Consider the following 13,249-nt stretch of genomic DNA (forward strand, 5'->3'; position numbering starts at 1 on the left):
CAGCTCCCATTATCGGCCTACCCACCGAATCGAGCGACTCCCAATGAAAAATACCCATCAATTGCGTGTATAATGTCTTTCAAGAAGTACGAGGAAGCTCTTGATATTGTGTGGAACAGGGCAAGAGAAGGGAAGTCCCCGGTTGGGTAGAAGTATTCCTATCTATTTCGTTGGGTTATCTCATTCCGAAATCCGGTAGACGAGATGGTTCCTTTCCCCGAGTACTGCCATTTAATAAGTGGATGAGAGGGGCAAGACTTGACTTAGGCTTCGCTTCGTACAAACCGTGACAGCAGTTGCGTCACGCAATTACATCTGCAATTCCGCAAAGCGCCGGCAATACATGAGTCTCTCTCGCGATAGGTTCGGAAGTGTCCTATAATTTGTGAGTTTGTGACAGGCCGAATTTATTCAACATCATCGCGAACCGAGATGGCCATCAGAATGTCAATGTCGTTAGGGTTGACACAAATCAAGTGATACACAGGGGCTCCATTGGAGTTGTTTATATTGATTCTGAAATCCTTTATATTGCAAACTCGTCTTCCACTCAGACTCGTCAAGGATATGGTCTGGTTTTTCCCAGGTATTCCACGAAGTGGGGTATTCGCTTTTGTAACGGGCGGGATTTCATATGATGAAAGACGAATTAAAATAGTACGATACTTCAGAAACATTTTTATCAAGCGATCTTCTTCCCAAAGTGCACGTGGACGCCGCGAGGGTATCTCTTCCTGGATTCGAGAGCAGCAAGGTCCCAAGGAATTCCTGAAATCAGAATTATACACGAATGTTATGTCGTTTTCATTTCCAGAGTGGGTTTTGGTTGTGGGCTTCTAAAACCCCTTACTAAAATACATTATGCTTGCAGCCTTCTCTCTTAACTGAGCTTGACGCAAAACAAAATATTGAGACATATTTAGAGTCCTCGATGACCCTAAGATTGACATTATCCTTAATGTAATTTTTACCCAGGTTTTTACTGTATGTCGGGATTCACGGAGCTCCGGTATGTCAACATGCGATATGCCTGTTCACCTCGCTCGTCTCCCAATCTATCGAGGAATAAACGAAAGAGGAAACTTTATCACACTACTGAACCGTTGATTAGTGTAAATGTGACATGCTTCTACAACTGCCAGGGGATTTCCCACCTACACCCTACATCGATTGATCATCATATGCTCGGGTCTTCCACGTGCGGGACCCCAATAGGATAATTCCGATCTTCCATGCACCACAGCTTCGCAAGATGCGAGAAATGCGAGTACGAGATAGACGTAAGGAGGGCTGGAGTATCACATTTCTTGGCAAGCTCGAAGTTACAAAATACCCAACACCATAAAGACGTCCCCTATGTTTCTTAGTTTCCATTCCTAAAGCTGCTCGACGCAGCTGCACTGCATGTCGGGGCTGATAAGTTATACCCTACAGTCAGTTCCATTGGTCCTGAATTTTGGCTTCACACAAGACTAACAATTCTCTAGCTCACAGCGGCGTACAATACAGCTGTTCCTAGCGATATTTTTTATGTCTTCCCCGGGACCTACAATGAGCAGATTGTGATCGCCATAGACAACATCACGTTCCAAGGCTCCTCGCATCCTAGTCTAAATACTGCTGAAAATAATGCAACAATCACGAACGCAGTCACTGCAAGCGACGGAGGCAATGATGCAAGCTGTCTGCACTACCTTATCCTCCCCGCTAACCACCCCGCAGCAACGCTTCTCGTCACAGCATCCAATTTCAAATTATACAACATAAACGTTGAAAACACAGGCGGACAAGACAACCACGCCGCCGTACTTTCCTCCCTTGGGTCGAACAACGGCTTCTACGCTTGCAGCTTCAAGAGTTGGCAGAACACGGTGTACGCGCATAAGGAAAGCGAGTTCTTCTCAAGGTGTTATATTGAAGGTGCCGTGGACTCCGTGGTTGGGATTACGGGACAGGCGTGGCTTCAGGGATGTACGCTGGCGGCGTTGAGGGCGAAGGGGTGGATTACGGCGCAGGGATGGGCGAGCAGTGATTCGACGGGATTATTTGTTTTTGATAAGGGCTGAGTTGTGATTTCTTCCTTGCCGCTTAGAAGAGCGGATCGAGGATTGGACGCGTAGTGGAGGCTGACTTATGATGGGTAGTGAAATCACAGTGGGACCCAGTGCAGCAAGTAGAACGAAAGGGAGCACGTACAGTACCTAGGGAGGTCATGGGGAGACTATGTCCGCGCCGTTTTCCAGAACAGTGATCTGGGGGGTATCACTGCTGCTGCTGGATGGGATAGTACGCCTATTCTATTTTCTGTCTTACCCTAAGCTTACAGAAGATAGGCATGACCGACGATCAAGTCACAACGAATGTCCTGTTTGAGGAGTACAACAACAAGAACGGTGCAGGTGCCAGGGTCTCACGGGCAAAAAAATTAACAGCCCCACAGTTGATCTCCTCGATTCTGTGCTCAACGTCTTTGAATTAGGTGGATGCTAAGTATGTGGACTTGGGTGCTGCTTGATTTTGGTGAGGTTTGGGTGGGGGCGTGAGCGAGCCCCTTTTCACCTCGCTCGCTTATTGTGGGGGAGGAAAGGGGTTGAAATTGTAAATATTCTCCATAATTGGTCAACACCTCCTCCGATTGTGTCTCCGTCTTATAAGCATATGCATTAGTGTAAGGTGGTGCCTTTCAAACCCCTCGCTTCGTAACATACTCAGACATGCACTTTGATTTATCCTTGCAGCATGCTCAGGGGATTGTCCAAACAAGTTGAAGCATGGGTATTATTCTTGCAGCCAGGAGAGGCAAACCTCTAATTTTGCGAGTTCTAATAGGATTTCTGTAGTGATGAGCCGTGCGTCAAGGTGAGGGTTGAACATTGAGAAATAAGCGACATGAATGCTTGCCCCCTCTCATGGCCATGACTTCAAGTGATTCGCAACATTCGCGGTTGAATATTTTGAATTTAACGAGTAACGTCTGTCCCTGCGTAGCGAGACGCACCCTGTCACGAGACGAATCTATGGTTTTGGAACCATAAAAATTTTCTTAGCAAGTCTACGAAGTTGTTATTAGTATATTACTTTCTTTAACTAATTCTCCATAAGAAGACTACTTAGCAATAGAGAAAAGACTATAATTGATCATACTACTGATTGTGACGGCTGGTGTCACATGGTTGATACGGACATGGTTTCAGCCAAAGGGGTTGGTTTTAGCTAAGGTTCCAAGCTATGATTCAAACCAAGCTCGCTTCCAAAGCTCAGCGTTTCAGTGGTCTTGGCCGTACCTACTTATCCACTGCCACACCTCACTCCTTCTCTCCTTAGCTTTAGATTCTGTAGGACATTGGAATCATAGATCTTTGAGCATCGTTCCATTGCTTTGTTCCTGCCGTCACACTGATCGTTTTAATTACACCACCGATCGCCGCTTTAGCTATTACCCCCTGCTAAATCGCGACTATTAGAGTCTCTTCAAAATTCGGAGCACTTAGGGAAAGGTCCTATAACGAAAGAATATGGCTCCAAATTTTGAAGACACTCAAAAGGGAAAAATAATGAAGTCCGGGAGTTACTCCGGTGTAAGGAGAGGGGTATAAACGCCACATGTTTTAGCTTCAGGGTTTAGTGCTTATTAATGTGCATTAGCCTGGTCACAATATACTGTATAAATCCAGGCTCGCTATATTTTACTCGGCCACTATTCTTAGGCCTGGTCATGTGCGTGGCGTAGTGTAGCAGGTTTCTCGAACTTTCCATGGGCAGGTGCGCGGCAGCAGGAGAGCGCTCTCTCGTCTTCTTCCGCATCGCCATCACAACGGTAATATGGACAGAGCCAGTCAAGTATTGGCGTTCCGAAAGTTTCGCCGTGGAGAGGGTTGATCCGAAAGGCAGTGGGTCTTGGCGTGAAGATTTAGTGTGCTTATATAAGTGTATTCAAAATAGAGAGGTAAATTTATTTCAACACTCACTATTCCGTAACTAGTCCAAATGTGGCGTTTTTCTAGAAGGTTCTATAAATAAACTGGACCCACTCGTCCATTGTTGCCTAAAACTACGTTCCTTTTTCCGCAGCTGCCGGCAACCCCGCACTGCCATCCTTGCGTTGATAAGCCTCATTTACCAAACCCGTGAAGAGAAATAAAGTGTTTTTGGCTGCCGTTCTCATTACCGGTCTATGAGATACTGCTTTATATGAGCTGACAGAGCATTTACACCCACAGACACCGCAGTCGAATCGCTAGGAAGCATTTGTACACGGATTCTCATGATACCTACTTGATACGATGCGTCTCTTGGAAACCCTACCGAATGGCGACTTCCGCCTGACTAAACAGTCCCTCGACAATGCGATCCCTCCATATGCCATTCTCTCTCACACATGGGGAGATGCAAGCCAAGAGGTCACCTTCGAAGATATGGACCATGGTTCAGGCAAAAACAAAGCAGGATATCAAAAGATCAGATTCTGCAGCGAACAAGCCTCTCGGGACGGTTTACAGTACTTCTGGATAGACAGCTGTTGTATCAAGAAGTCGAGTGATTCTGAGCTTTCGGAATCCATAAACTCAATGTTTCGATGGTACCAGCGTGCCGAAAAGTGCTACGTGTACCTGGCTGATGTCTCAACAACCAAGCGAAAAAGAGGAACCGAGGACGTGCAAGATACATGGGAGCAGGCGTTTCGAGAAAGCCGATGGTTCACGAGAGGCTGGACGCTCCAAGAGCTGGTCGCTCCAGTTTCAGTTCAGTTCTTCTCTCTAGAAGGCGAACCACTTGGTGACAAGAGACTGTTGGAAAAAGAACTCCATGAAGTAACGGATATTGACGTTCGAGCTCTTCAAGGCGATCCCCTACCGAATTTCACCGTTCCTGATCGGATGTCTTGGGCAAAGAAACGCCAGACTACACGTCAAGAAGACAAAGCATACTCCTTGCTTGGCATTTTTGGCGTCCACATGCCTCCGATCTATGGCGAAGGAGAAGAAAACTCATTCAGAAGACTCCGAGAAGCCATCAGAACAGCGAGTAGTGAGCTTTGCAATTTCCATATCAAGTGATAGAATGTCTAACCTTGGCACAGATGATCTGCCGTCGAATGCTTCACCCCTAGACAATGTGCCTCGGCGAGAAGTCGCTCACTTCGTTCCTCGTGTGGAAGAACAGAAGGTGCTGAACGGCTGGCTTCAGAGCAGAACGCCGTCGCAGATGATTGTCTTGCAGGGTATGGGTGGCTCGGGCAAGACACAGCTGGCACTTCAATGTTGCCAAATAGCCAGAGAGTCTGGCTTCATAGCTACGTTTTGGATAAACGCCTCGTCACCGGTCACCGTGGCACAGAGCTATCGATCCATGTCACGCATCATTTCCCCTGGAATCGATGTTGGAAATGATGAAGGCGAGGCAATTTCTCTGGTCCAGATTCAGATGAAGAAATGGACTGGCAGGTGGCTACTTGTTTTCGACAACTATAACAATCCAAACTCCTTCCAACAGCGGCCTATTAGAGATTACATTCCTGGCCAAGGTGGACATGTGATCTTTACTAGTCGACACAAAGATTCATCTCGCCTGGGCCTTACAATGGACCTCTCTAGAATGACTGAAGATGAAGGCATTAGATTGCTATTACACTTCATCCCCGGTTCCAAGAACTCCGAGGCTAGCGAGGTTGTTGCCCTGCTTGGTTACTTAGCTTTAGCAATTGATCAAGCTGGAGCATATATTCATTCTCGCCTCCTTTCCCTCAGCCAGTTTGTCTCACACTACAAGAAGCGGAAGATGAGAGTCCTCGAAGAGATCCCGGACGAGTGGGAGTATCATGATCTACAGGATCCGGACCATATGCGACGTCTTAGTGTTTTCACCACCTGGGATATTGTTGAATTGGTACTAGCTTACTAGTCCTTCCAGTACCAGGTTCAACTACTAATATTAGCTTCGCCACTCTCATTTATAATGGTTTACTATGGAAGCCTATGGAATAGCTCACTATGGAAGCTCAGGGAACGCTCACTAATATATATGAGTCATCTGATTTATAATATACTGGAGGAAATCGCCACCCACTAGTGGGTATATAAGAACTGTACTTTAGATTCCCTCCTCTCCTTTTTTACTCTTCACTCTCTTGTATCTAGTCATTCTGCAGACTGTCAACCTCCAATATATCGATTTATCACCAATATATCGATCACTTTCCAATAGATATGTCTTTGGACCTGATTAAGGGGAACGAAGAAGAGAAAAGCCAGAAACTCCAATTTCTTACTCTGGCTTCATTTATGGATCCATATCAAATATCAGAAGTTTACTTTCGGTCGTACAGCGCCGGCAACGACGTTACCTGGATGGAATTTTTAAAGACTGGCGGTCAGTGGGACACCGAAAAGCTGGCCGATGTGCTGGTGGAATTCTCACGACTTTCACTTATACAGTCGTTTGACCGTCGCGAGAATGACTCCTTATTCTCAATCCACCCACTGATTTGCGATTGCATAAAATTTCGGAAAACTACAGACGCAATGTCAACAGTGACCGAATTAACGAATATGCTGGCCACATTTCTTCGAACTCACGATATTGACTATCTGCCTCTGGGGTCGAATCAAGAGACAACTCGTCATATCAATGCATGGAGTGAAGTCAACGATAACATTCTTCAAAGTTCTTCCGAATCCATGCCCGCTATGAATAATGAAGCAGTTAAACTTTTTACAATGGTATATAAGTCCCAAGGGCAGTACGACGAGGCCGAGAGACTGTGCAATCGGGCGCTGGAAGGGCACGAGGAGAAGCTAGGGCCGATGCACCCCGACACGCTAAACACGGTCCAGAACCTAGCGATCATCTATCGGAATCAGGGCCGGTACGACGAGGCCGAGCAGCTATACGGGCGGGCAGTAGAAGGGCACGAGGAGAAGCTAGGGCCGATGCACCCCGAGACGCTAGGAACGGCCCAGAACCTAGCGGTTGTCTATTGGAATCAGGGCCGGTACGACGAGGCTGAGCAGCTATACGGGCGGGTGCTGGAAGGGTACGAGGAGAAGCTAGGGCCGATGCATCCCGAGACGCTGGGAACGGTTCAGAACCTAGCGGTTGTCTATCAGAATCAGGGCCGGTACGACGAGGCTGAGCAGCTATACGGGCGGGTGCTGGAAGGGTACGAGGAGAAGCTAGGGCCGATACATCCCGATATGCTAAGAACGGCCCAGAACCTAGCGGTTGTCTATCGGAATCAGGGCCGGTACGACGAGGCCGAGCAGCTATACGGGCGGGTGCTGGAAGGGTACGAGGAGAAGCTAGGGCCGATGCACCCCGAGACGCTAGGAACGGTCCAGAACCTAGCGGTTGTCTATCGGGATCAGGACCGGTATAATGAGGCCGAGCAACTATATAACCGGGCGCTAGAAGGGCACGAGAAGAAGCTGGGGCCAATACACCCTGATACGTTAGAGACAGTTAATGGCCTAGCGACTCTCTACCAAAAGCAGAGCCGGTATAATAAGGCTGAGCAGCTATACCGGCGGGCGCTAGAAGGGCGCAAGGAGAAGCTGGGACTAACGCACCCCGATACACTAAGAACGGTTAATAGCCTAGCGAATATCTACCGGGAGCAAGGCCGGCACGAGGAGGGCAACTTGTTAGGTATTTCTTAATCCTTAGTCTGACTTGCGTGGTAATGTAGGTAAATTGCAGCCTGCCTCCAGCCCGCCTCCTATGTGCTATAGCAGCTTATATACACAAGCCCTCTCAGGCTCGTGAGTAACAGCAGTAGGTAGAGTAGATTCTAGAAGGCTGAGTAATTACAAAGTAATAGATAGTTGGCCACGTGAGGATAGCCACTAGTTCTAGAAAGTTCGTAGGCGTTTGGTTTGAAATTGCAAAGTTGATACGGCAAGAACTAATTGGGTATATTAATGTGAACGATGGCAATATCTTCTAGGATATTCATCCGATGCAGAAGATAGCAGACACTCAATCGCAAAAAGCCTTGAACACAATTTATTTCCACAAAGACAGTGTGTCTGTTACGTGGATAATGGAGGTCACGTTACCGTGACATGACGTAAGCGATACCTTAGAAGTAGCGCTTCCCTTATATAGTAATGAATCATCTTTCACACTTCACTCAACTCACCCCTCTTGTGTAATAAGTGGTAGCAATTATCGGATTCGCACATATTGTAATACGACCTGGGAATCTCTTCATTTTGGTAGCATTTCCGCCCATAATTCGATAACCCTGAAGGGTACGAGCCGTATTCAATAACGAGTTCGACCTTCCTATAGGACTTTATTAACCTCGCTTATTAATTCAATCAGTTTCGAGCAACCGGCCATCGATTCGCAAAGAGAACGCAGACTATTAATAATATTATTGACCGCCTGGTCCTATAATATCCCGCTATAGTCTCGAATACGATACAAGTTGGTCGCTATAGCCGGTCAGCCTCGGTCGACAAACTCGTAACTATATAATAACCTTCTTACCCAGCCCCACCGAGTATATGGGCCATTAATAGATCTGTATTTAATACTGCTATTAAGAAATTCGCCCTTCTTATAGACAAATACTTCCCGCCCCAGAATGAAGGTATAGCCAAAACCGGAAGGAGTATTGAAAACAATAATCACTATACCAAAACTAGTACAGAGCCTTAACTAAACAGCCGCTAACCTTCCGAACCAAATAGTAATAGGACTAAAGAAATTCCTAGAATAAATAATAATAGTAGTAATATGGCTAGTATAGCCCTAGTATAAGAGTATCTTCTTTCCCTAGAAATAGCTACTAAAATAGCCATACTTATTATATAAATACTAGATAAATGTAATAGATACTAGAGATACTAGTTACTTGGTAGTAATAGAGCTAAAGTAAATAATAGAGGTAATAAAGAAAATAATAGTTTTAATAATAGAAACCAGAGCTTTAGTAATAGATATAATATAGTTAATACAAGCGGAATTTCCTTAAAATAGAATCCAGAAAATATTAGTTTTTTTAAACCTAATAATTTCGCAAATATAGAAGATTATAAATATTAAGAAAAGGCTATAATCTAGAGAAATATATATCTTTTTATTAATGCCTTTTAATTTAATATATAAGAAGAATATAAAAGTATTATATATATAAATTTATATACTTGCCTATATAAAGTAGCTTAGAGATAATATATAAAAGAAATCGAAAAAATAATAAAACTTACTTTTTAATTTATACTAGAAGAAGTTATCTTATAGGCAAAATACTTAATAGACTACTTTAAAGACTTTATACCTAAAGTAATAAAAAAGCTCTAAAATAAAAAATATACTATAGAAAATATAAAGAAAGGTTATAATATTTATAGATATATAATAATAGTTATAAGATATATAAAAACTATAGAGATAAATAAGCTATACTAATAGTTCTCTTATATATATAATAATCTCAATCCGGAGCTATAACTATATATCTTTATTTTAGATAAGAAAATACTAGTATTAGAATAACTTAAAAACTTAACTAATAAATAGGAAATATAATAAGATATAATTATAGTAAAATATTCCTGTAATACCTTAATTTAACTAGTTTTATACTTTAATACTAGAGATATAAATCTCAAATATTCATAAAACGGTAATTATTAGGATACTATTTCCGGATTCCGCCCTTACTAATTCCGGCTATAATAATAGCTATACTAGTTTTAATAAAGAGATAATACTAATTATAAGCAAAATACGAGACCTTTCTTATTACTAAAACCCAGATATCTCCTTACTATAATATATAAAGAAAATAAAGAAAATAAGACTTATTTTAAAGAAAAGTACTTTAAGTAAGAATATAATAAATAATGGTTTTATTAATATTACTAAAATAAAAAAGCTAACCTAGTATCTAATTATATTAATATATTAGAAAATTATAGAAATAAATATAAAAAGAAATTAGAAAATAGTAAATATATTATTATAGAGAAATTTATCTTTTTAGACTTTCTAGTAAATAATATATAATTCCTATAAAACGAGTTCTATTTAGCTATTTCTAATAATATTAAGTCCTATATTTATAGAAAATATAATAATATTTTCTTATCTCATTTCTAGATATTTAAATATATTTATATTAATACTTATAATAAAATTAATACTAATACTATAATAATTCCTAAATTTATAAAGCTTATTACTATAAAAGTTATTAAAGTAATTTCTTATAAAGTTAAATATAAAGCAAATAAGATTTCTTATATATATATAAAAATATATATATAATTTGGATTAGAAGGGCCTATAAAATTAACTTATATTAATATGGGATATATATATCCTATTATAGGCCAGAAATAGCTAGAAGATTATAGAAAAGTTTCCTATAATATTTTCTAATTTATATTTTTTAAAGAAATCCTAAATAAAATTATATTTATAAAATAAGTAATTTTCCTTATATATATACTTAATATAATAGATAGCTAGAGATACTTTAGTAAGATCTTTATTATAATATAGGTTATAAAATAATTAGAACCAGACCTATTCTTTAATAATAAGTTTCTTTAGTAAATATTCTTAATTATTAATTACTAGAATTCTATAATTATTATAGAAATATATAATAACCTAGTTATAAATATTATAGTTCTCTATTATATTTTTAAGATAATATATTATATTCTTATAGCCAGAAAGGTTATTATTTCTCTAAAATTAAGAGTAATAGTTCTAATTTAGTATATACTAGTTTTAGAGAATAAAATATATTTCTTTTAAGGAAGCTATATAGATATAAAAAATATAATTCTGAATTATATTAATTTTATTAGTATTATTAATAATATAAATATTATAAAAATAATCTTAATAAATATAAATCTAGACTAATTAATAAATATTAAAGACTAAGTATTTTTTAGAGCCCTAAGTAACTAAAAGAAAATAAATCTAGTAATTCTATAGAAAACTAATATAAACTCGAAAGAACCTTAATATAATAAATAATATAAGTTCGGTATTAATAAGCCCTAGAATATACTAGAAATTATATATAAGAATAATATATATATTTATAATAAAAATATATAAATAGTATATATTCTATATAATATTATTACCGAATTCCAAGAATATTAGATTAATAGAGGCCTAATTAATATACTAGAGAAGAACTATATAAGAATTCTCCTTATTAAAGACTAGTAAAATAAGAAAATTATATTAAAAAAGTTCTTTTTAAATTAGAAATATAAGAAGATTATTAATAATATCTTTAATAGATTATATTAATAAGATTAAATAAAATAGGTTTATAAACTAACTTCTTTTATCTTATTAGTATTTATAATTATAAAGAAATATCCTATTATTAATTTCTATATTATAAATAAATTAGCTATTTTAAATATATATTTATTATTATTATAATTAGACTTAATTAAAGTATTATAAGAAAAGAAAATAATCTCTATTATTAATAGCTTTTAATTCTTTTACTAATTCTTTATTATAAGAAAGTATTAAGATTACTTTATAATTATTAGCTATTATAGCTTGAAATACTTAAAGGTTATATTTATAGGTTTCCGAAACTCTATCTAATATATTTAATAATTTATAAATAAGTAGCTATATAATTATACTAGTTTTACTAGGAACTTTATTAATAATAATAATATTTTTTCGGATATAATAAAATAGTACCTCTAATACTTTTATATTATTCTTGAGCTATTTACTAAACTATAATTATTTTTATTAATAAAAAAGTTCTTTATAAGATACCTATTTATAAAATTATTAGACTATCTAGTAAATATATTTAAAATAGTAATAATATAAGAATGAGTTTTAGTATTTAAAAAACTTACCTTTTCTATTATATTATAAGCCCTGAAATAATATATTAGAATAACTAGATAATTATAAATATATTTTTTAAGCTATATTTATATAATTAAACTAATATAAGAATAAAAGACTTAGTTACTAGAAACTAGATAGAAAATTAGTATTATAAAAAGAAAGTAAAAAGGCTATTATATTAGAATAAAATATAAGCCTATAATTCAGGAACTTATAGTATTTAAAAAGCTATAAAATATATTTATAGTTTCTAGATTCCTAATTTATTTCTTATCTAATAAAGTTCTTTTACTTAATTCGGATATATTATAGAAATAAGAGTTCTTTATTATAGCTTTTTATTTAATATCCGGATTAGTACTAGTAAATATTATTAAGAAGCTATTAGTATTATATATTTAGCTAATTCTCTTTATAAGTAAAGTATTAAATATAGTAAAAAAATAATACTATATAATAGAATTAGAGATTATATACCTAGTATAAACTTATTATAAACTCTAATCTATAATCTAATCTAATATAAATCCAGTAGTTATTCTTACTAACTATAGAACTATAAAAGGAATTTATAATTAAATAAGCTTAAATACTTCTAATATAATAAAAGCTAATATAAAATTAGTTTATATTTTAATATATTTTAGTTAGTTTAATTTAGATATCTATTATTATCTGAAATATTTAAATATTATACCAGATATACTATTATATCTTAATATTATTAAGAAAGCTAATATTTTAAATAATAATAAGCTTAAATATATTATATTTACTATTAAGATAATAATTAATCCGGAATTTAAATAAAAGCTTATTACTAGTTTCTAAAAGAATTCGAAATTTATAAGAGCTTTAAAAATACTAGATATAAAGAAAAATAATATACCGGAAAAACTATTAAAAATTAATACTTTTTTCTAAATAAAAGAAAGCCTCTTTTACTATATTATTAATAACTAATTCCGATTTTATATATCTAAAAAAATAGTAAAAAATATTTTATATCTTACTTATAATAAGTTTTATTTTAGTATAAAATAAATCTTATATAAGCTAGATAAATTCTATATTTCCTAATTAATAAAATACCTTAAAAATTATATTATATATTATCTAGCTTATTTTTTTAATAAAATATTAAGATAATATTCTTATAGAAAACTATAGCTAATTCGAATATTTCTAATTTTATATTATATTATAGTAATAGACTTTATTCTAATACTTTTTATTATTTTAGTTATTAGTTCTTAGAAAATTAATAGTTTTAATATCTTTAATTATATAATAATATAATTATATAAAGCTAGTAAGAAAATATTATTAATATTAGAAAATAGTAAATATAAAATAAAGAAATAGGTTATTATCTCTATAATAATAT

General features: G+C 36.4%; 3 protein-coding genes across 3 annotated transcripts; all 3 read left to right on the plus strand.

Moving 5' to 3' along the window:
• Positions 1-1,385: 1,385 nt before the first annotated feature.
• Positions 1,386-2,566, plus strand: K444DRAFT_719684 (carbohydrate esterase family 8 protein; the record flags this gene model as incomplete). The annotated part of the gene is made up of 5 exons (XM_024888462.1): positions 1,386-1,433; positions 1,488-1,683; positions 1,723-2,048; positions 2,178-2,286; positions 2,334-2,566. Coding segments are annotated over 5 exons (825 nt in total), but the record flags the coding sequence as incomplete, so codon positions are not given.
• A 1,533-nt stretch (positions 2,567-4,099) lies between these two features.
• Positions 4,100-6,369, plus strand: K444DRAFT_652154 (HET-domain-containing protein). The gene is made up of 2 exons (XM_024885768.1): positions 4,100-5,028; positions 5,081-6,369. The coding sequence occupies exons 1-2, from the start codon at positions 4,284-4,286 to the stop codon at positions 5,899-5,901; spliced, it is 1,566 nt and encodes a 521-aa protein (XP_024738313.1). The 5' UTR covers positions 4,100-4,283; the 3' UTR covers positions 5,902-6,369.
• A 308-nt stretch (positions 6,370-6,677) lies between these two features.
• On the plus strand, positions 6,678-7,655 carry K444DRAFT_526930 (TPR-like protein; the record flags this gene model as incomplete). The annotated part of the gene is made up of 1 exon (XM_024874592.1): positions 6,678-7,655. One exon carries the CDS (start codon positions 6,678-6,680, stop codon positions 7,653-7,655), a length of 978 nt encoding a protein of 325 aa, XP_024738314.1.
• Positions 7,656-13,249: the final 5,594 nt, after the last annotated feature.

Source organism: Hyaloscypha bicolor, assembly GCF_002865645.1.
Source record: "Hyaloscypha bicolor E unplaced genomic scaffold K444scaffold_56, whole genome shotgun sequence".
NCBI classification, from domain to species: domain Eukaryota; kingdom Fungi; phylum Ascomycota; class Leotiomycetes; order Helotiales; family Hyaloscyphaceae; genus Hyaloscypha; species Hyaloscypha bicolor.

Coding starts and splice junctions, on each gene's coding strand:
- K444DRAFT_652154 (XM_024885768.1), top strand. CDS start 4,284: ATGCGTCTCTTGGAAACCCTACCGAATGGCGACTTCCGCCTGACTAAA. Junction 5,029..5,080: donor AGCCATCAGAACAGCGAGTA/GTGAGCTTTGCA, acceptor ACCTTGGCACAG/ATGATCTGCCGTCGAATGCT.